Source organism: Jaculus jaculus, chromosome 11 (genome assembly GCF_020740685.1).
Source record: "Jaculus jaculus isolate mJacJac1 chromosome 11, mJacJac1.mat.Y.cur, whole genome shotgun sequence".
Taxonomy (NCBI): domain Eukaryota; kingdom Metazoa; phylum Chordata; class Mammalia; order Rodentia; family Dipodidae; genus Jaculus; species Jaculus jaculus.
The window spans coordinates 9,125,910-9,148,323 of record NC_059112.1 but is presented as its reverse complement, the minus strand read 5'-3'; the positions used below and the strand labels follow the sequence as shown (position 1 = coordinate 9,148,323).

Genomic DNA, 22,414 nt, shown 5'->3' with positions numbered 1-22,414 from the left:
TTTGCATTGGCACAAGGAGAAGTCAGCCAATGTGCCAACAGTAAGTGTCCCCTGAGATGTCAGTCTTTAAAGCCACTATAAATTGTCTAATCCTAAGTGCAGAGCTATGTCAGTCATAAATCTGATTTCTCAGATGCTGTTTTAAGTTACACTTGCCTACTGTTCTGCGTCAGTGTTTTCAAACATTCTAAGGTACTGCTTTTTAACTCAGTTGCTGCCTGTTGAAAATCCCAACATCTTTGCTTATTTTTATTTGATTTTTAAAAATTACTAATTCCATTTGTGTGTTGTAAATGCCTTTGTGAAGGTGCGTGCTCCTGCGCGGAGGCCCATCCTTGCCTTCCACGTGGAGTGGGGCGCGGCTCCCCGTTGCTCATGGCTCGCGCAGCGCCTCCCGCTCCTCACTGTGTGCAGTGGAGAACGGAAGACCGCTGTGTCCTCTGCCTTCTGGCTTTCACGTGGGGTCTGGGGATCTGAATGCAGGGACACTGAGATGAAGACAAACACTTCATCTACCGAGCCATCTGCCGAGCCCCAGTCCTTGGTTATTTTAAATAAAAATTTAAAGTTGAAAACTCACAGTTACTTAATGGATGATATTTGTTCTTATTAAATCTAGTGAAGGGAAAATAAGAAGCCATTTCAAAAAGCACATGGTGTGTTTTTTTTTAAATATTTTATTTATTTATTTGCAAGAAGAGAAAGAGAGAGAAAGAGAGAAGAGACACAGAGAGGGACTGGGCACGCCAGGGCCTCTAGCCACTGCTAACTAACTCCAGACGCATGAGCCACCTTCTATGTCTGGCTTACGTGGGTCCTGGAGAATTGAACCTAAGTCCTTTGGCTTTCCAGGTAAATGCCTTAACCACTAAGCCATTTTTCCAGACCGCACAAGGTGTTTTTTATTTCTATGAATTTTTCAGTTAAAGAAACATTGAAAGATTATGTTTCATTTTTATTCATTCTTAAATAAAGTCCCACCTTGCCCATAGAATATATCCTAATTACTCTTATTCCTCCTCTCATCATACTTACAAGCCATTCATCGCGTGCTGTATTTGCTTTTTAAATCTCCCTACCATTTTATCCCAATTTATCTCAGTTTCGATGTTATTTGGCATTTTATCACTTAGCTTAATGTGGCCCATCCTTATCCTCTTCCATATCCTTGGCAAAATCATAAAGTTTATTAAAGCAATTTTACCTCCTCTTGTTTGTGACTGCCCTTGATCCTCTAACCATGTGAGTCCTTTGGATCATAATGAAAAATAGCTGGTACTTTGCAAGCTCTTTCTCTGTGCCAGACCCTAATTAAGCTTCAGAATAAACCCAAGAGGCAAGAAAAGAAAGTCCTTTTTAACAAGAAAACTGGAATGAAGAGAAATTACATACAATCAACTCCAAGATACATAGCTAAGCAGAAGTAGAATAAGGATCCATTTTATTGAAGATATGTGAATAAAATTCTGCTCTCTCAATCACTGTGACATGGTTCAATTAAATATGCCACACATACATACCTACATAAATGTGTATTTATGGGTATGGATGTAGTATAGTTTATAAAGTACTTGCCAGCATCCCTGTAGCCCTGGGCTTGAACCACTGCACTGCATAAACCTGGCATACAAGACTACAGTTACATCCCTGAGTAGGTGGAAGCAGGAGGATCAGAAGTTCAAAACCAACCATAACCACCTAGCGAGTTAGAGAGAGGCCCAAGATCCATGAGAATGTGTCTTAAAAACATCTGATTAATTTAATAAATTATCTTGAAAACATAAATCTTAATTCTCATAGTGATTAGTATAATTTTACTAATGATTACAAAAAAACTTAAAAAATTTTTTTTTTGTTTATTTTTTATTTATTTATTTGAGAGTGACAGGGCGGGTGGGGGAGGGAGGGAGGGAGGGGTGGGCAGGCAGGCAGAGAGCGAAAGAGGATTGGGCGCGCCAGGGCTTCCAGCCACTGCCAACGAACTCCAGACCTGTACGCCCCCTTGTGCATCTGGCTAATGTGGGTCCTGGGGAATGGAGCCTCAAACCAGGGTCCTTAGGCTTCACAGGCAAGTGCTTAACCACTAAGCCATCTCTCCAGCCCTACAAAAAAATTCTTATGTGTCTGTGAGAGCTTATATTTTGGCAAAAAAAAAAAAAATCTGCTAAGCACAATAATGTATAGAATTTAAGTGTTCAAAAATGCTCCTAAGTAGCTTGAGTGTAAGTCACACTGGCTTTATTGCCGCCTGGACAGGCTATCCACTCACAATTACTGAAGAAATTGTACAGTTTTATTATCGTCAAGTTAATTTAGCTGTGGTTAATGATTTGGAATGTTTAATCTATAAAATTTACTTCCTATATCTAAAACTGGAATTACTTGATAGAAAAAAACTTTCATGAATGATTGAAATGGTGTGTGTTTTTCCTACTATCCATATTTAAATCATAACATTAAAAGCAGTTCTGGGGACTCAAACTGTTGGTCAGTGGTAGAATAGGGCCTAAGCCTGGATTAATCTGTATCATGAATAAACAAAACCAAAACATAGCTATAAAATAAATAATTTGTCTTAGGTGTTGGAAAGGGCATGGTGATTTTGGGTTTATTGTCTTAAGCTAATGATAAAGGTTTTACGTTTTCTAAGCAATTCTTGATTCTATAGACAGAAAGCTAATGGGTCAGTCTTGGGAAAAGGCCCTGCCCAGTCTTCATGTTTAGAGGACCCTGTAATTTATGGCTGGCGGGTGCTGACCTCCTGAAGCCACACTCCTGAATGTACCTTTGCTCTCTAGGTCCCTCTTGCCCCCCAGATCCCATGTGCCTGCTCTCTGGACCATTTCACATGGTTGTGATTTTTCTGAATCCCTGGTGGGCCAGCTTGACTAAAGTAGCTTGTCAATTTTTTTTTAATTTATTTATTTTGAGAGTGACAGACACAGAGAGAAAGACAGATAGAGGGAGAGAGAGAGAATGGGTGCGCCAGGGCTTCCAGCCTCTGCAAACGAACTCCAGACGTGTGCACCCCCTTGTGCATCTGGCTAACGTAGGACCTGGGGAACTGAGCCTTGAACCAGGGTCCTTAGGCTTCACAGGCAAGCGCTTAACCTCTAAGCCATCTCTCCAGCCCAAGCTTCTCAATTTTTTGATGAGATTTTCAAGTGAATTTTACTGGACCAAACATATTGTAGATTGTGCTTCAACAGCTTCATGTTTCTGTCTGAATTAAAGCATGTATGTATTAAAAACACATCATGGGGTTAGGGAGATGACTTGGGCATTCAAGGTACTTGCTTACAATGCCTACTAGCCCAGGTTCAGTTCCTCAACACCCACATAAAGCCAGATGCTTAAAATCTGGCATTCATTTGCAACAGAATAAGACCCTGATGCACCACTCCTTCCCCGACCCATGCACAGGTTAAAAAAAAAAAAAAAAAAAAAAAGGAGAAGGAGGAGGGCTGGAGAGATGGCTTAGCAGATAAAGCAAATGCCAGAAAAGGCCAAAGGACCCAGGTTTGCTTCCAAAGGACCCACACAGAGCCCGATGCACAAGGTGGCTCATGTGTCTGAAGTCCGTTTGCAGTGGATAGAGACCCTGGCATGCTCATTCACCCTCCTTATCTGCCTCTTTCTTTCTCTCTGAAATAAATAAATAAAATTAAGATAGATGCTAGATAGATAGATAGGTGGATGGATAGATGGATAGATGGATGGATGGATAGATAGATAGATAGATAGATAGATAGATAGATAGATAGATAGATAGATAGATAGATAATAGGTAGAGGGATGACAGGTAGAATGCTGCTTCCGTGGTGAGCCTGACAACCAGCACCAGGTGGAAGGATTCAGAGGCAGAAGATACAGAACACTTAACCAGGCAGAAATCCAGAGGCTCCCGAGAGCCTTTTGGTGAAGTAGACTTAAAACTCACCGACCATGGCTTGGGGAATTTTGCAGAAGAAGAGGGAGAAAGACTGTAAGAGCCACAGGCTGGGATGGCATACCCAGAAGCACTGCTCCTCTCCCCAATGACTGACTGCTGCTCCAACAATTCATAACCCACAACCCCATGGGGAATATCAGCAACCCCACTAAGTAGGGCCATCAGTGGAATGGGGTCAGGAAGAAAGGAAATGGTGGTACCAACTCATGGTATGTCCATACAAATATATTCATAATAATAAAAAAGAAAAAAATGAAAAAAATATTTTAAAAGAAATGAGTAGGAATGGCTTGGTAGTTTACTAAAACAAATTACCAAAGTACTGCTCTCAGAATGTATTTTTTTCTGGCTTGAGTACATTCTAATATATTTCCCAGGCATGTTCATGCAATTCAGATATTACTAATTATTTATGTACTTGATTTTATTTTGTCTTTGGTTGTGTTTTGGTTCCTTCATTTGTCTTTCTATAAGCTCCTCTCTCATAATTTTATCATTTCTCCAGGAGAGTTTATGTTTTTCATTTGTATTGATGATTTGATCAAAACTTGGCAGCAGTTTTCTGAAGGAGTTCTAGTGCATAATGAATTATGTAAATTTAGGCTGCAATCCAAGAAAATTACAAACATGTAGACATGGGGCCCAGGGAAAGACACAGCCCAAGAACCCCATGACTTAATTAACAACTTATTTTAGATGAACATTTTTATATCTTAGAATTTTGATGAGGAAACTCTTGCTTCATCATTGTGAACCATGCAAATATTCTTGGTAACATCAGAATATTACTTCTAGTGGGAGAATGTATCCAGCTGTACTAGTTACGGGCGATGTGTAGTTGGCTTTGTAGATCTTCACCTGAAGGCTTTCAGCCGTTTCTATCTGTTCTTCCTCTCACCAAAGGCAGAAGCTACTTTGTATTTTTATATTAACCAGCTTTCCTTAAGCTTATCCTCTAGAACAATTGCTATCACTGTTTGACAGTTGACCTACTACATACCCTCAAACAAGCTTAGTTAGATAATCACTGGTTTGAGACACTATAAAGCAAAATACCTTTTAAACTTTTGTGAAGTACCTAAAATTATATTGTATATTCGTATTTTATTGTATATTACTGTATACAAAAACAAGAGAATACTATTGTTTTAGAAAACGGGTTTTTCATCTATAGCTATAATACCGTGAACATGTCTGATCTCAATGACTTCAGAAGCAAAGCAGGGTTAGATCTGGTTAGTGCTTGGGTAGGAAAACACAACAGGTTTTAAAATCATGCAAATCTGGTTTGATACCTAACACCCATACTGTGAGCCATGTGTGCTGTTATCATGCAACTCATGGAAACTTAATTCCCTTCCATAAAGAATGAAAAAAAGATTGTAAGATAAATTAGAAGTTGTAAGCTTTCTAACATAATGACCAATATAAGGTAATCATTGAATTGAATGCAATTAAAAATTAAAGTCTGTAAACCCTTATCACATAGCCAGTCCCCCAAATGTTTGACTTGTGGCCTATACACAGTGTTTTGCACACTCATTTTCACTTACTTAATTTTAAAGATTGTCATCTGCATGAAGGAAAGTGCTATCCGAACCTCACTCTGATTTCCATTTCTTTTGTCTTTTAAAAACATTTTATTCATTTATATGTGTGCGAAGAGTATACAGGGCAGAGGAAGAAGGAGAGAATGGGCTTGTTGGTGCCTGTTGCCTCTACAGACGAGCTGCAGATGCGCGCATCGCTTTATGCGTCTGGATTTCTTTGAGTGCCGGGGAATTGAACTACGGCCTCCAGGCTGAGAAGCGCCTTTAAATGCGGACCCGTCTCCTCAGCCTGATCACTGTCCTGTTCGGTTGCTGGCTATCAGCATATACGTTTATGCTCTTCCGTTCTTCTTCTTCTTCTTTTTGAGTCTGCATTTATTTTAATTAACGTTTTCTCTTTTTGACGAAAACTTCTATTATATGCTTTCAGAACGTCTGTCATTTATGACTGGATGTCTGAGTTAAATAATAACTAGAAAACCACAAAAATGTTCACTGACACCACAGATACTGCAATATAACCTGTACATTACAGATAATGATATAGACATGCAATGATGAGACTTTCAATATTGCTACTTAAGTATGTACATATGAATACTTACCAGTGCATCAATAGCTTGACTCTGCAGCTTACTTTTACATTAATAAATGGACTGCATTTTCTATTAATTACAGCCTTAGCTAATTATCTTCTTTTTTTCTTCCCTCCATGGAGAAAACATTTTGGAGACACTTATACTCCGATGACAAACATTGTATGCACCAATTGTTTCCTCTATGTTCTTCCTCCATCTAGAAATCAGTTTGTATTAACTCATCTTTAAGTTCATTAAGCCAATCAGTCAGCAACAACTTGTTTTGTTATCCCAGATTCTTTAAATTTTGTATGGGCTCACTTTTTATGTTTGTCATTAAAATAAATATATGAATTGAGATTGAAAAACACCCACCACTTTTATTCTTATTTGTCAAGAATCCTTAATTCCTTTCTTTATACCTTGTCACAGAATTACTCTCCTAGCCTATAGTACTGGGTTTGTTTGTTTGTTTGTTTGTTTGAGGCAAGCACAACAGATTGGATTTTTTTTTTTTTACATGACACATTGAGATAGTGAGAGAGGCAGAGAAAGAAAGAAAGAAAAAAGAGAATTGGCCTTCAGCTGTTGTAGTCAAACTCCAGACACGTACAACCTCTTGTGTGACCTTGCCCCCTGCATCACTGTGCATCTGGCTTACATGGGACCGGGAGAGTCAAACATGAGTCCTTAGGCTTTTCAAGCAAGCACCTTAACTGCTAAGCCATCTCTCCAGCCCCTATCCTATAGTTTTCAAATCCAAGAAATACAATCTCTAAAACAAGCAACGGTGTTTATCTGAGAAACATTTCATTCAATGTTTCCATGATGAGGTCCTGCCTAAGTCCCTGCCTTATCAAAATAGGAATAGTTAGCCATGGGCTAATGTCACATAAGTGTTAACAAATGAAATGAAATAGTGAAAAGAATTATGACTCTCCAGCCAAGATCCTGTTGTCAGCCCAGTCTCAGTTGCGTCGGAGCTCACAACAGGCGATCTGTGTGGTTTACTTTTTACTCACGCTCTGTTTTCAGGATGGACAAGAGAACAGAAAGACTTAGTCTTATGCCCACTTTATTTCGCTTGTTTGTGTGTGTGTGCTTTGTCTCCTTGCTTCAGCTGCAGCAGGAGTCCTGTGAAAATTAAAGGCCTAGCTCCAGTTCTTTTCTCAACTTCCCACTCTCAGTTGCATATAACTGGAAAGGAGGATAGAAAAAAAAAAGAGCTAATAGTAATATTGCAGTATTAAAAATATCTATTGGAGATTGACTAAAGAAAAGCTACCCTAAAAAAGGACCACAAATTAACTATATGTCACATTGAAATCACTGTTAATTACATTTAAATCTCAGTATTGTTACAAAGTAAGATTTAAGTACTGAGGCCCAGACAGTATTTCATGAGTGCACATGCATAGACTCATGTTTAATAGATGCTTCTGGACATATATTATACCCATTGGCCTAACTCTGATTTCAACCAGATTTGGAAAAACTATTTTGTGGTCGCTCAGGCCCCCGTTTGTTACCCACTCTTTCCTCTAGATGTGTCTACTTTGTCCTTTAGACATTTGCACTATGACCTTCTCTAGGGAATTAGCCAGCTTGGCCATGACTCGAGCCATCTGCCCGAGTAAGGGGACTTCATGTTGGCCAAGTCTGTAATCAGTCCATGGGGAAAAGGAACGCACGCACAGTCTTCAGTTTTCCTAATTTCCTATCGCCATTCTGGGAGGCACTGGTGTATGTTCCAAACATCTGAGTGGAACTTGGTTCTCCCGATAGCAGCAGCAACTTAATTCCCCATTTGGTGACATTCCTTTCTTTTCTGAATCTGTTTTCCTCTCCCTTCACATTTGTTTCCTGGGATCACCTACCCCCAGTATGATCTACCAGTATTGAAGGAAGAAATAACATCAGTTTGGGTCTAATTCTCAGAGATCTCTGAACTATATAGGAATATTTTCATATGTCATGTTCCAGGAATTAAAATACTTAGGCATCCCTCAGTCAACATTTACCAAGAATTGTTTTATGTTAAAATATTGCATATTCATTTACAAATCTAATTCAATAAAATAGTAATCATATTGCCATCTCTTTGAATATTTCACCTGTTAACTACTTTCTTAGATAGCAGCTATAATCTTGTCAGGTAAGATTGATATGTTTGAAACTTTAGACTAATATTATAAAGACTCTGTTCAATTATTGAATTCTACCAGTTATTATACTTCGAGTTGACATTTTAGCTGGAGTGGAATCTTCCTCCAGCTCCTAAAGGTGAGAAATTTCAGGAATTTCTTTTCTTCCTAAGACTTGCCTTTCAAAGGTAGGCATTGCCAAAACATTTAGGCTACATGAGATGAAAACTTAGAAGAGGAAAGATTCCACAAAGTCTAGATTATTGTAAACAATCGAGAAGAACAGTATAAACTGTTAAGTGGTACATGTAAGAGCACCAATATTGCCGGCTGTTGTGGCGCACGCCTTTAATCCCAGCACTCGGAAGGCAGAGGTAGGAGGATTGCTGTGAGTTTGAGGTCACCCTGAGACACCATAGTGAATGCCAGGTCAGCCTGGGCTAAAGTGAGACGCTACCTTGAAAAACAAAACAAAACAAAACAGAAAAACACCAATATGGACCAATACATTTCATCAAGAAGTGCCAGCTAGACTAAGAATGACCTTATAACCATGTGTGAAAGTGGGAGCTTATGTACAAGGAAATAGTATCTAAAATAAAAGCATGGCTTTATTCACACATGGATTTCCAGAAATAAAATCAAATAGGTCATAGTACCACTTCTGGTATATATCTATTGACTTTGTTGTATTTTGGGTTGGTAAGGAAACTATGTCCTACAGTTATTTTATAGCTACAGACCTAATCTGGTTTCATGAAAATCTATCGTTTTTGCTCGCATTGTGTAGCAACAAGGGAAACATGACCGTCACGTAAAACCAGTAGATGTGGTTTTACATGCTAACATCTATCCTGACATTCTGCTTAGCCAATTTGCCAGAATAGCTGTAGAGTAGTTACAGAGACTGTCTCCGGTACCTCTCCCGGGGCTGTAAAGTGACAGAGGCCGTCTCCAGAGCCTCTCCCGGGGCTGTAAAGTGACAGAGGCTGTCTCCGGTACCTCTCCTGGGGCTGTGAAGTGACAGAGGCTGTCTCCAGAGCCTCTCCCGGGGCTGTAAAGTGACAGAGGCTGTCTCCGGTACCTCTCCTGGGGCTGTGAAGTGACAGAGGCTGTCTCCAGCGCCTCTCCTGAGGATGTAAAGTGACAGACGCTGTCCCAGTACTTCTCCTGAGGATGTAAAGTTAGTTTTAGGGCCAGCTGTGTTTACTAATCACATATTTTTCTGCAGAAAAATTTAAGATGTCCAGATCTCAAAAATTTAATCAATTATTGGGGTGTGGCATAGCAAAGCTTTAATCCCAGCACTAGGGAGGTAGAGGTGGAAGGATTGCTATGAGTTCAAGGCCACTCCAAGACTGTATAGTGAATTCTAGGTCAACCTGGGCTAGAATGAGTTATTTCCTTTAAAAAAAAATGAATTAACCTTAGTTACCCAGTTTCTTTTGTTTTTCTATCAGATAGGAGATGGATACCTCTAGAAATGATAGATATTTTCATTCTGAGTAAAAACCCTCAGTGAATCTTTCCAAAATATTGTCAACTACATATGAGAAATTCAAATCTGGTTCCATTAAGCTAACATGAATTAACTTGTACCAAGAAACAGTGCTTCTGGGGTCCTTGAGTGGGCTGGAATACAAGGATTTCACCACTCTGACTGCTTGAAGTCTGGAGGATAAAGGTGTCCTGATGTCCACTGAAAGTGCACCTCAGTAAACTGGACAGATGTATTGAGTTTGCTGCATTCTCACCAACTTCCTCTGGTAGTAAGTGTTTTAATCTATCAATGTCATGGAGTAATTTTGCATTAGCTATAAAACAGAGAGGGCACAGTTTACTCGCAAGACCAATCACACATGTAGGGCAACAAATGCTTTGCAAGAGTTCAATGGCCTTGAATCCAAATAGATAGTTTGTGTTTCACTTAATTGAGGAAGAAGATTCACAAAGATGGCTGGTTCTTCTAACTGCATAAACTTAACCTGCACCTATCAAGGCATCAGTTTCATAGTGTTGGATGAAATTGTTTTTAATTTGAAGGAGACAACAACACTTTAAATAAACACTGTAAACTACTATGGTTTTATTATATGCATTTAATTTTTATTTTCATTTTTAAAGAGTCAACATTTCAAGTCAACATCTCTAATCTATGAAATTTGTAGCCACACTAGTAGAATATCAAACTTGACCACTCTGAGCATTTCAAGTAGCGTGCATAAGGGGGACTTGTGAGCCCAGAGGCCATGATCTGTGGTTAATAAATATCAGCTTCATAAAGACAAGAAATCTAGTCTGCCCTCATTATGTTTCCAAAAGTGCATAACATTTATTTGGAAGTACACATTTGATTCTGTAAGCCAGTAGCTTTAACATTTAAGAAGAAAAGGAGTTCAGGTTTACAAATCAAGGTCTCATTCCAAATACCATATTTTGTATCTTTTAACATATTTATGTGTTTGAGAGGGAAAGAGAGACAGAGAGAATAACAAAGCTTTAGGGTCACTAGCCACTATAAACAAACTCCTGACGCATAAGCTATAATGTGCATGTGGCTCACATGGGTACTAGGGAATTGAACTTGGGTCGTCAGGCTTTACACGCAAGCACCTTAAACACTGAGCAATCTTTCCAGCCCTTTTGTATCTTTTAAATTCCTAGTTCTATCTCCTTCTAGATTGGATGTGTAAGCAAGTATTTTAATGTATCCTATCTCTCGTCTATTCCTCTATAAAATTGTTACAGTTCATAAGTTCATGGTGATAACATAAATTCCTGCCTTCTAAAGTGTTTTGATGGTTAAATAGGTTAACAGTGAGGGTTTCCACATAAAAAACCATGCAGTCACTGTTGGCTAAAGCATGCTTCTGATTCCAATTATGCACTTATTTAGCCATACTTTAAAAATGCCCCAAATGCAAGTTATTTTTTTCCCATTTACATTGTTTTAACACATATCTGGATCTCCCTTTAAAAATATTATCAAATGATTGTTTTATTTAAACATTACATTTAGGGATAGGAGGTTGCTCAATGGGTAAGAAGACCCGCTGCCCACATTTTAGGTCCTCAGAGAGCCTGGGCTGTCAGAGATCCCAGGGACCCATGTCAAAAGCCAGCATGACCCCATACAGCATGACCCAGTCCTGTGAGAGAGGAGAATCACCGCAGCTCACTGTTCTGACCAAACAACAGGTTGACGTAGGGGTCGAGACTCCCCATCTAGGAGCAGTGGAGACGCAGTGAAGACCAGACATTCTCCTCCGGTGTTTGTATGCATGTGAGTGGGGAATATGCGGCCGTACACCACATCCATACACAATACACATATTATACAAGTGCAAAAATAAATAAATACATTAGCATCCCATTTAGAAAAAAAATTCACTTCAGCATAGGCCTGTGTAACCCACACATGTATTTCATATTGCATTTATTTTGCCTTGGTTACTTACAAATTGTACCAATTGCTCAAGATCACGCAAGATGGAGAATCTTCGTGTCATTTAAGACACCTGACACACCAGAAGTAGTGGCAGTCTTTCTTCTACACACTGTTCTACATGCAGAGCTGAGTCAGGAAAATCTTTGGGCAGGTGCGCATCACTCTCTCGATGAAAAAGCAAAGCCTGTTTGAACAAATAAGTTCCTGAGAAAATATAATTTCCTTTTGAAATTTATTTGCTTTTTAAAGTTTTGCTCTCTGGAAAGATCACCTGTATAATATAACAAAATTTATAAAGTACTTGCATTGACACCACCTAAAACATGAAATTAAAATCCCATATGAAACACCTTATTTTGTCTGTAGGAAGGTATATTTTGTTTCACTATAAAGTAAGGAAGTCACACCAAATAATGCTAGATTGTGGGTAGTTCCTTCCTCAGTGTTCTCACAAGCAAATTTGTTTTATGAGCCTTTCACAGATGGGTGGCGAGGAGAGAAAGAGCTGGAAGTGCGTGAGCTGCAGCAGGGGACTGCCTGGTCTGGCGGAGAGAGGAGCACAGTAGCCTCCTGTCACTTCCGCTGAGCCGTGCTTTTCCTCCACTTTGACATGTTTCACCAAGACATACATTTAAAAAAAAATTACAAGATTTTGTTCATTATTTTAAAAAGGGGAGGGGGAAAATCTGGCTGAGGCGACACACACGTTTAATCTCAGTGCTTGAGAGGCTGAGGTAGGAGGATACCTGTGAATTCAAGGCCAGCCTGGAACTACAGAGTGAATGCCAGGTCAGCCTGGATGAGACAGAGAGAGAGAGAGAGAGAGACAGAGACAGAGACAGAGAGAGGGAGAGAGAGAGAGAGGGACCCTATCCCAAAATAAAATGTATAAAATAAATAAGGTTAAATAAAAAAATAAATAGAATTAAATTGGAGAAACATACTTTGTTACCCCTTACTTGTTTTTATTTAAAATTTCAATTTATTAGTGTTGGGGTTTACAATACACTATTTATGTTGCCATGTGTGTGGGGGTGTGATATGATGTCCATGCATGTTTGTACCATGTGGAACACTTCCTATGTCTTTCTTGGTCTTTCTCCACTCCTTTTATTGAGGAAGGTCCTCTTAGTTGAAGACTTCCCCAGAAGGTCACACTGGCCTCTGCCTCTTGAGAGCTGCCAAACAGGCCCCACACCTACTTAGCATTTATGATTTATGGTCTCAACTCCAGTCTTCATGTTTGCATAACAAGTTCATCCTCCATTGAGCCATCTCTCTAAACTTGCATTATATGTTTGAATGCCTTTTGAATATGTGAGTCATACATACAGCAATATACACAAAACTAGTAGCAAGATTCAATCAATGATACATCTAAGGAAACACATAATGGAAAAGAAAAATAAGTTTGCACTTTGTCTTAGCTACCCTTCTCTTGATATATCCCCACCATATTTCTCTGACATTCACTTCTGTTTATTGGTTGCAATGTCTTCACACAGGCATCTTTGAGAGCATTCAAGAATAGATTGTTGTGAGTGAATATACATCCTAAAAATCCAAAAATCAGTTCATTCTAATGATTGTTCCTCCAACCTCAAGGTGCTATGAACCGTGCACATGATGGCTGCATCCAGAAAACATGTCTCGCCAGCTATTAGTATCTTAATCCCACCTCTTCTGCTTACCTTGTTAATTTACCAACATGCCTCCATATGAATCTTCAGATGTCAATGTGGTATGCAATTGTTGCTGACAGAGAAGAGTTAATCATTTGAGGTGATTGTATCCTCATTTTTTATTTAGCCACGTGTCCTGTCCCATGCTTATCAGCTAGCAATGACAAGACACTCAAACACGTATACGTCCATGATGAAACAAATGGTAGTGTTGATTTGAAATTTTACCGACAAGAACTTTGAAAAATTATTATTTTCCAGCAGCTATTATAAGTAGGTTCTAAAAGGAGAATGCTAATGGCAGTATTTTCTTTTAAGAGGCTAGATTAATGGTTTGAAAAGCTACACAGATCCCTCAAAGGAAAAGGGTGTTAATACACAGTAAAAGGCCATCTCAATCTCTTCAGCATCTATAGATATTGTATTTAAGTGTTTAATTTAGAATGTGGCTGCTGAAAACATTTTATGAATTATTGACATTTTCAATATAGACACTCTAGGATGAAATTTATCAGGAGATGTTAATTTTGGAAACACATTATATAAATCCATGATAATACAGGGTGCTTAAGTCACTCTTTTGTTCACTAATGCATGAGTATAATTTGAAAAACATAATTTGGAAGCTGAGCTGCAGACTCCTGTCTCTCATTAAATAAAAGGTTAGCATTTTATTGAAAGAGACAGATGTCCCTCAGAATTTTTGATGTGCAATACACCAAAAGTTTTAATGAACTTCACAGATCTTGTTTTTATTTACTAAAGAGCTTTGATAGTTCTTGGTGGATAGGAAACTGGAAGAGAAGCAATGAGGTATTTTAGAACAGTAAGAATTAGTGAGCCTGGTGGTATTGAATCCATGTTTCTTTCCAATGATGAGAGTTATCTTGATTTTCGTGGCCAAGAAATGTGGAGTCCATTTCTGCCTTGTATTCCCTTGAGAAATGCTATGTCTCACTAATCCCATAAGATAGCTCTGAGTAGAGTGACCTAGCATCACTTTCTTTGAAAATACCACAGTACTAAAATTGGTTTCATAGAAGCATAGCACATATTATTTGCAGTATTTCTATGTGTTTTGAATTACAGATGAACAAGATCACCTTTTATTGGAGATCATGAATACGATAAAAAGTGTTCCTTTGAATCCCAACTTTAACACATTTATCATACGGCCTGTGAGAGTTAAAGACCATGAGAATGTCTTCTTCAGTGTCTAATGTTTAGACCATTACAGGTCAATGGCACCTACTAATGTTAGCCTTTTTAAGTCCTTTAACCACTCCCTTTCTTGTTAACCCTTCCCTGATGGGAGTAATAAATACCACATCAAAATATGGTTTGGAAAATTAAATTGGGTTATTCATGGAAAAACATTTCATTAAATTACAGTGTGTTTCCAGACATATCACTGTGAACTTTGAAACTTTGATTACACACTTTCACAAGGCATTGTACATGGTGCATATATTTAAAAATACTTGATTCACTTACCCGTGATGGGAGAGAGAGTGACAGGGAGAGAGAGAGGGGAGGAACAAAGAATGGGCACTCCAGGGCCTCTTTCCACTTTAAATAAACTCCAGAAGCATGTGCCACTTTGTGCAGCTGGCTTTACATGAGTACTGGGGAATGGAACCCCAGTCAGAAAGATTTGTACCTAAGTACCTTTAAATGCTGAGCCATCTCCCCAACCTCCAACTGATTTTTACCCAAGAATGATTGTCTTGGTTACCTAGTCTGCATTTTTTTTTTCCCATTTATGTAACTGCGGTTGGCAGTTAAGGTTAGCCAAATGTATTTTACTATTCCATGCCAAATAAAACCAGAAAAACAATGCTCTCTAAAACACCACTGCATTTCAATGAAAAAAAAAAAAAAATGCTTACGAATTGCCTCCTCTTTTATAACCATTGTATCCCCCATGCATGTTTCCTTATTTACAGATTAAAGAAGTAAAGAACCATGAATGGACTATATCATTGTGCTATTTGGAACGTTTATGTTGCAAATATAAAATTTTATATATAATTTGTAGTTTTAGAAAATAAAATTTCAGCCACATAGTTAGATGCAATGTCATCATTCTCAGGGCACTAACAATTTTTGGCGTGCAACAAACTTACTTCTCTTTAATTTGCAGTGCAGTTTGGCAAGGCTTGGCAGGCATAAGCTCTCTGATCTGTACCTTTTCTTTTTTCATTTCTTTCTTTTTTATTGAGGTAGGGTCACACTCTAGCCCAGGCTGACTTGAAATTCACTCTGTAGTCTCAGGGTGGCCACAAACTCACAGCATTCCTCCTACTTCTGCCTCCCATGTGCTGGGATTAAAGGTGTGTGCCACCACAGCCGGATGTGTGTGTGTGTGTGTGTGTGTGTGTGTCTGTGTGTATGTTTAGAACTGACTGAAAACCTCTTCATTTTCTGAACAACATAACTATGATTTTATATATATATATATATATATATATATATATATATATATATATATATATATGCTATGAACTGGAGGAAATTGCAACTAGTCACATTTTCCTAGTGTCTTTCCTTTGTGCAGAATGAAATTATCTTTCATCTGAATCTGTCATTTGTCCTAACCACAGCATATAGCTTATGTCATTAACATTGACAAAGGACCACAATAAAATCACATTATGGAAAGATGTAAACATATTTATGGAGGGAGAATGGAGAATAAAAATAGTTGGAGAATTAAAAGTGAAGAGAATAAAGGGATAAGAACTATGTCCAAAGAGGTTGGGAAATGAGCAATGACAGCTGTCACGTCAGGATTCAGGATGTCGGGCAAGTTAAAGACAGGAGCTCCTGAAGCCGTCCAAGCCCAGCCGTCATCCAGCGGTTCGGTTTTTATGGCTGCATTACACAGAGAAGATAAGATGCACGCGAGTCCTGTGTTTTTACGGCTTTGCAGGCTGTTTGGTGTAAGGAATACTCATTTCTTGTTCATAAGGCTTGAAAAACCTTCCACATACTTTTTGTTTCCTTCCAGTTTTATACTTAATAATTTGGAGATAAGAATTTCTCATAAATTTTGCTTTATTCCCTACGTACTATAATGTTGAGAGGTGTTAAGTATTTGTGACTTTTGCACTATACATCTAATTCTGACTTTCCACTTGATTCTTTTTACAGAAGAATAAAAAAGAAACCTGTTCACCATTATTTCTAGTATGTGCTTAGTTCATGAGCTATTCACTGAATATGGACTATGGGCCCAGCACTGAGTGCTCAAGAAGGATTTATGCATGTTTCTTGTTTCCATTTAATTTAGCTTTCTTGTTTTCAGGGTAAACTTTCAGCACCAGAATTAGACACCATACAAAGACTGGCCACTTCTAACTCTTGCTAAGCTCTTCAGCGACAAATTACGTCGTCTTGCCGGTTTTTATTATGGAAATATGATTTGTGTGTTCTTGTTTCAACTTAAATTATAGAACTGTTTTACTTCAGTCTTGAAAATGGCAAATAAATGATAAATGAGCTATAGCCAGTCACGACATGGGCAAGACCATAATAATTATTCTCTGAAGCAGGCCTGTCCAATAAATCTTTATTCTGAGAAACCAGCAAGTAGTAATGGCATGCTTGGCTTTTGTTCCAGCTCTTGCCAATTTCTTAGAAATTAGAACAAGATGAAAAGATTGAAAGCAGAATATTCCCAAATAACAGTTAAGATAAAGAATTCAAATAGCTTGGAATAATTTTTAAAATCCCCATTAAAATGTAAGATAATATTTATAGTGTGTAATACACTATCAATCTGTACATTTTTTACATATCCCATCTTTCTAATCAAATATTTATTGGAAAAAGAAATATCACTCAGATAAAAAAGATCAGTAGGATAACTCAAAAGTCACCAAAGTGCTGAGAAGTGACCGTGGAGTGTTCAGCACTAAAGTGAGACGTCTCCATAACACCCTCCAAGTCTTGAGAACCATTGTAGAAGAGATAGCAAAAAGAATGTAAAAGCCAAACAAAGGGATGGGGAGGAGGACAGCTTACAGTGCTGTCTTCCAGGCACAAATTGCCCTTGACCTCAGGGTGGTTGATGATACCTATTTAATATCTGTATAATGGGCAGAAAAATAAAATTGCTGACATGGAAATAGAAGAGAGACAAGTTGGAAAGATCAAGGGATTCAGTCAGTGAACAGGGGATTTAGGAGGGGAAAATGTGTTGATGAGAGAGTATCATGATCATGGCATATTGTTCTCTTTATGGAAGTTGTCCATAAAAATAATTTAAAAGGAGGATTTTGGCCCTGAAAAGCAAGTTACTTTTCTTCTACTCTGGTAAAGAGTAGTTTTTGTGTTATTTAATATACATACTTCATATTCAAAAGGACATGTAGAAAGAAAACTATATTAAGGAATAAAACTAGTTGGAAATCTTTCATACTGTAGTAATTGAAAACTGTCAGCTTCCCACTTTCAACCCCAGCCTTCATTGTTATGGGGGTTCAGTCCAAACATTTCAGACTAGTGGTAAAATATTTTGTACTTTTCCTTGGATTTATGTTGAAAAAGGTTTGTGTTCTACTCACAGGGTTTGGTGAATCTTTTAAGTAAGGCTTTTTAAGGCTTTTTTTTTTTTTTTCTCCCTGAAGGTTAAACAAAATATTGTACAATTTTGTTCTTTTGAAATTAGTCAAAGTAGAGGCCAGTGGCCTGTTGGCCAGCAGCAGGACTCTAAGATCTACAAGCTGAATTTTCAAAACAATTTGATCAATAAGCAAAAATGCAAGACTCGCTTGACTCAGGACCACAAGAGGCGCCGCAGTTCCCGGGGCACCAAGGCCGCAGGAGTCTCGCACTGCACTTCTCTCTGGCAAGGTCTGATCTCACAAGACTGGATTCTGGAAGTATTCACTGTGGCCTGAACTGCATTGGCCCAGGGTGCTACACTTTTCTTGGTCTTGGAGCCCACACTGCAGCCACTGCGGAAGCGTCCTCCAGGCCCAGGCCAAGCCCCACCACACAGAGCCCCGACCCTCCTGCACATGGCCAGCCTCAGGCTCTACCTCCTCCACTTGGGCTTCTCTTAGATAAAACTATTGACTGCTTTATATTACCACACAGTGCATACCCAACAAAGAGAAATTGAGGGTGATTAATAACCAATAATAATTGCATAATAAATTTTGAGAGTCATTCTCAAGAGCTGGAGAGATGGCTTAGCAGTTTAGATACCTGCCTGCAAAGCCAAAGGACCCAGGTTCGATTACCCAGGACCCATGTAAGCCAGATGCACAACATGGCGCAGGTGTCTGGAGTTTGTTTATAGCAGCTGAAGGCCATGACCCACCAACTTCTCTCCCTCTTTCTCGCTCTCTCTCAAAGAAATACTATAAATAAAAAAAATAAAAAATAAAATAAAAAATAATTCATAAAATATTGTTGATATGTTTGTAAACTAATAAAACAACAGCTCTAAGCATTTTTACATACACAATTCATACACATATGATGACCAGTAATTTCTTCTGATGTGTAATATTGTAGTCTCCAAAAAGGCCTAAGCATAGTTTTGACAACTGCATGCATACATATGAGTTTAGGTGAAATACAGAAATTGTGTAATTACCCAAAGAAGTATTCTTGTTTGTTTTTGAAACTTCCCTGAAGTTTTCAATTTATTTCCTATGTGATAATTATCAGTTCATTCTTTCCACTGAAATTGCTTTAGTCATACATTATTTGTTTTCTGTGGTTTTTCATATTTCTGTCATGAATTCCTCTACTCTTCCACAAACTCTGACTTTTCATTGGTGATCCCTTTTGCCTCAGTAGGATGTAGGCAAAATACCTCAAATAAGACAAATGTCTATTTTAAAAAATAAAAAAGGTGAGCCTAAAGATATTTCATGAGATTTTCATTCTCCTAAATTTTCACTAACTTCATTTAGTACCTTAAAAATAGTGACATAATTAAAGATATACATAAACATAAGTGAGAATCTCCTATTATTACTTTACCTCATCTTTGAAAAGCTTTATTGATGGTTTTCATAGAAGCAAATAATATCTTTTGATCATAATTCCCTTCAATACCTTCTTATATCTGTCTTCCCTCACTCATCCTCTATGCTCCATCCACTGAGCCCCTTTTTAGTCAAACTATTCCTTTTCCTATTTGGATATTAATTTTCCCCTCCTCACTCATCCACAACAACATGTTGATGGGCCCAGTATCATGCAGCTCTTGTGTAAGTGATGACAGTTTCTGTGAGGTCACGAATACATTGGCCATTTCATGTCCAGAAGGCAGCATCCAAAGCATTCCTTCCTTCCCATCTTTTGATTAAATGTTGTGGAAGAAGTTATGGAATGACACTCTGATATAAAGTTTTTTTTTCTGTTTTTTTTTTTTAATTGGAAGACAGTATTTTTTCCATAATAACATCAATGATTGAATTAATGAATGGAAAATAAGTTTATTTCTCAATAATGATTCTAAGTGCATTTATTTACGAGGGTAAGATTATTCATAGTTAACATGGCACCTCAAGAAGTACACTCCTCCCTTGACTGCTAAGTCCTTGAGAATCTAAATCCCTAGGAAATGAACTACAGAGTAGATTCTTGTCAACAGAGCAGCTCTTTAAGCGGTGTAAAAATCAAGATTGTGAAGTTAAATAGTGGTATTTGCTATTTGTGTGAGGTAAATTGACCAAATTATTTGGAAGTGTTCCATGCATATACTTGATGACTTCCCCTTTCACATGTAACTGTTGGTTACCTTCTTAGGTGTACTGAATGTCTCATATTTGTGGTTTGTAACAATGTGCTTATTCAATCTTACCTTGATTATTTTTATCTTATTTTTCCATTGTTATACTGTATGTGGAAGCTTATGATTATTTTAAAAAGAACTTTCTTAGTGAGTTGGTATTTTATAAAAAGACACAATTTTCAATTAAAGAAGTATGAGTGAAATAAATTATTTACTTTCAGTTTGGAAGAGGTGATTAAAACGTGCTTGGCCAATACCGTACCATTAATCTATTCTCTTTTCTCCTTTCTCTCTTTACTTCTCTCTCTCCAATAGAAGTGGAACAAAAAGGTAATTAAATACCTTTCATAAATTATATACTATTTATAGGCTAAGATATTTAACAGTTTAACATTTAGTTCAAATAATATTGTTATTAATTCTTATCAATTTTATGACAATTTATTGACTACTTCTGCTGCTCAACTTCACGTTAATCTGTTTTACTGACCATTTTATCCTAACAGTTTACTAGAAAATGAGCAACACTGTATTTTGTTCAACATCAACACTGTTTTGCATTTTTAAATCAGTAGGTAGAGATCCAGTAGCTGTGAATATGGGTTGCTTTAGAATCATTTATTGTTTCTTTCCTAGCTGTCCTTAGCTCTGTTATGACTTCCCCTGCTTTATTAGTTTTTTTAAATACTAGAGAAAAAAGGAGACAGCCTATTCAAAAAGAATTGTAAATACCTTTAGTAACCAATGGCTCATTACTGACTTGAACATAAAACTTTGAGACAGTGTGCTTCATCCTTATAATTGAGATATTCATATGGAAAATCCCTAATCCCATCAATACTATAATTAATTACAAATTGATAATTGTCCTTTATTGTTGTTATGAAAGATGTTAGATCCAGTTTTTCCCATCAAGCCTGTCATTTGTTTAAAATCAGAACTTTGATCCTTTTGCTGATGGGCCTGGCTTTTCCTTCACCTCTAATACATAGCTGACTTTCCGTTGTTTCCCTCTGGAACTGTCCTGATAGTTTCTAGTAGAGTGCTGGTCACTAATGACAAACAAATAATTCTTGACTCGTGAAAACAAACAAGAAAAACAGGTCAGCATCCACATTCCTTACAGTTCCTAATTTTTATTTTTTCCACCCAGGAAACTGCTAATCATCTCAATTCTAACTGTGGAGTGCATGGTTATTTTTCAGTGTTGTTTGCTTTGCAAATAGGAGAGCAGTGTTTCCCAGAGCCGGTGTAGTGGGACAGTCATCCAAGAGACAGCAGTTCCTGGGATCTGATGAAATTGTGTAGTTTGGCGATTCATTCCCCCAACTTCTACCTTAGAGACTCACCAATGGACGGGTTACTAGTGACCTTGCCCCTGCTCCGCTTAAAGAAAACTGAGGATCTCTTGGCTTCTACTGGGTTATATCATGCTAAGCCCCTCAAAACATGTGTTCCAGACCATCCTTTGGGAAACACTGCTTTCTAGCCTCGTTATGACAGATGAACCTGCCCTGTTTTCTTACCTCTATTTTCACAATATGCTACTGAATCATACTAAAAATCAGTTGAGTCTCACCCATTTCTATTCTGAAGTATGAGCAGCAAAATACAGCGAGTAATCTTATTTTTTTCAATGCCTTTCTCATGTTACAGTAAAAGGTACATGTTTTTAAATTCCAATACTATTGTATTTAACAGGACATTTTTAACTGATTAAAATCTAGATCTTGGGTTCTTTTCTGTAACCTTTCACCTTTTCTTCTTCCTACTTTCCTTTCTTTCTCTACTTTTCTCTTTTTCCTTCCAGTACCCATCCATCACCCATGTTAATTGTGTGGGTTGCATGCTCTGTGTGCGTTGTTGAAGCTTTAAGAGCTGTTTTTACTAGATGATAAGCTGGTCTTTGTTACAGAGATTTTCTTTTCCTTTAAAAAAACAATGATGTGGATATCTATCTATTGCTTATGGGTAATTCTAAACAGCTAACTTCATCAGAGTGGAAGAAATAATTATTTTTCATTTTTCCAATGAGATATGTTCTTCAGTGAATTAGTACACATAATGTGTATAAATATCTGTATTTCATTATATGTCTATAGAATGAATAGACATGTTATAATAAATATGCTAAAATATTATACAACATGTTTACAAAGGTAAAATCATAAAAAGTACAGCTACTCCTAAAATGGATTTTTTTTAGCATTTGAAATCAAAATGACTTGGAAAAAAAGCCAAAATTCATATGGAAAAATACTTTTTGTTTTCAAAAATATAATGTAGCAAAATAAGTGAGTGTA

General features: G+C 37.7%; 1 protein-coding gene across 14 annotated transcripts in view; it reads left to right on the top strand.

Annotated features, from left to right (window-relative positions):
- The window catches only part of Adgrl3 (adhesion G protein-coupled receptor L3), a 482,809-nt gene that overhangs the window by 145,066 nt on the left and 315,329 nt on the right, over positions 1 to 22,414 (top strand). For 9 of the 14 annotated variants that reach the window (XM_045130208.1, XM_045130203.1, XM_045130201.1 and 6 more), the window contains one exon: positions 20,427 to 20,441. The exons of the other annotated variants lie outside the window; for them this stretch is intronic. In XM_045130208.1, the coding sequence (XP_044986143.1) occupies positions 20,427 to 20,441 (15 nt within the window). The remainder of the gene's footprint in view (positions 1 to 20,426; positions 20,442 to 22,414) is intronic. 14 annotated transcript variants of the gene reach the window in all.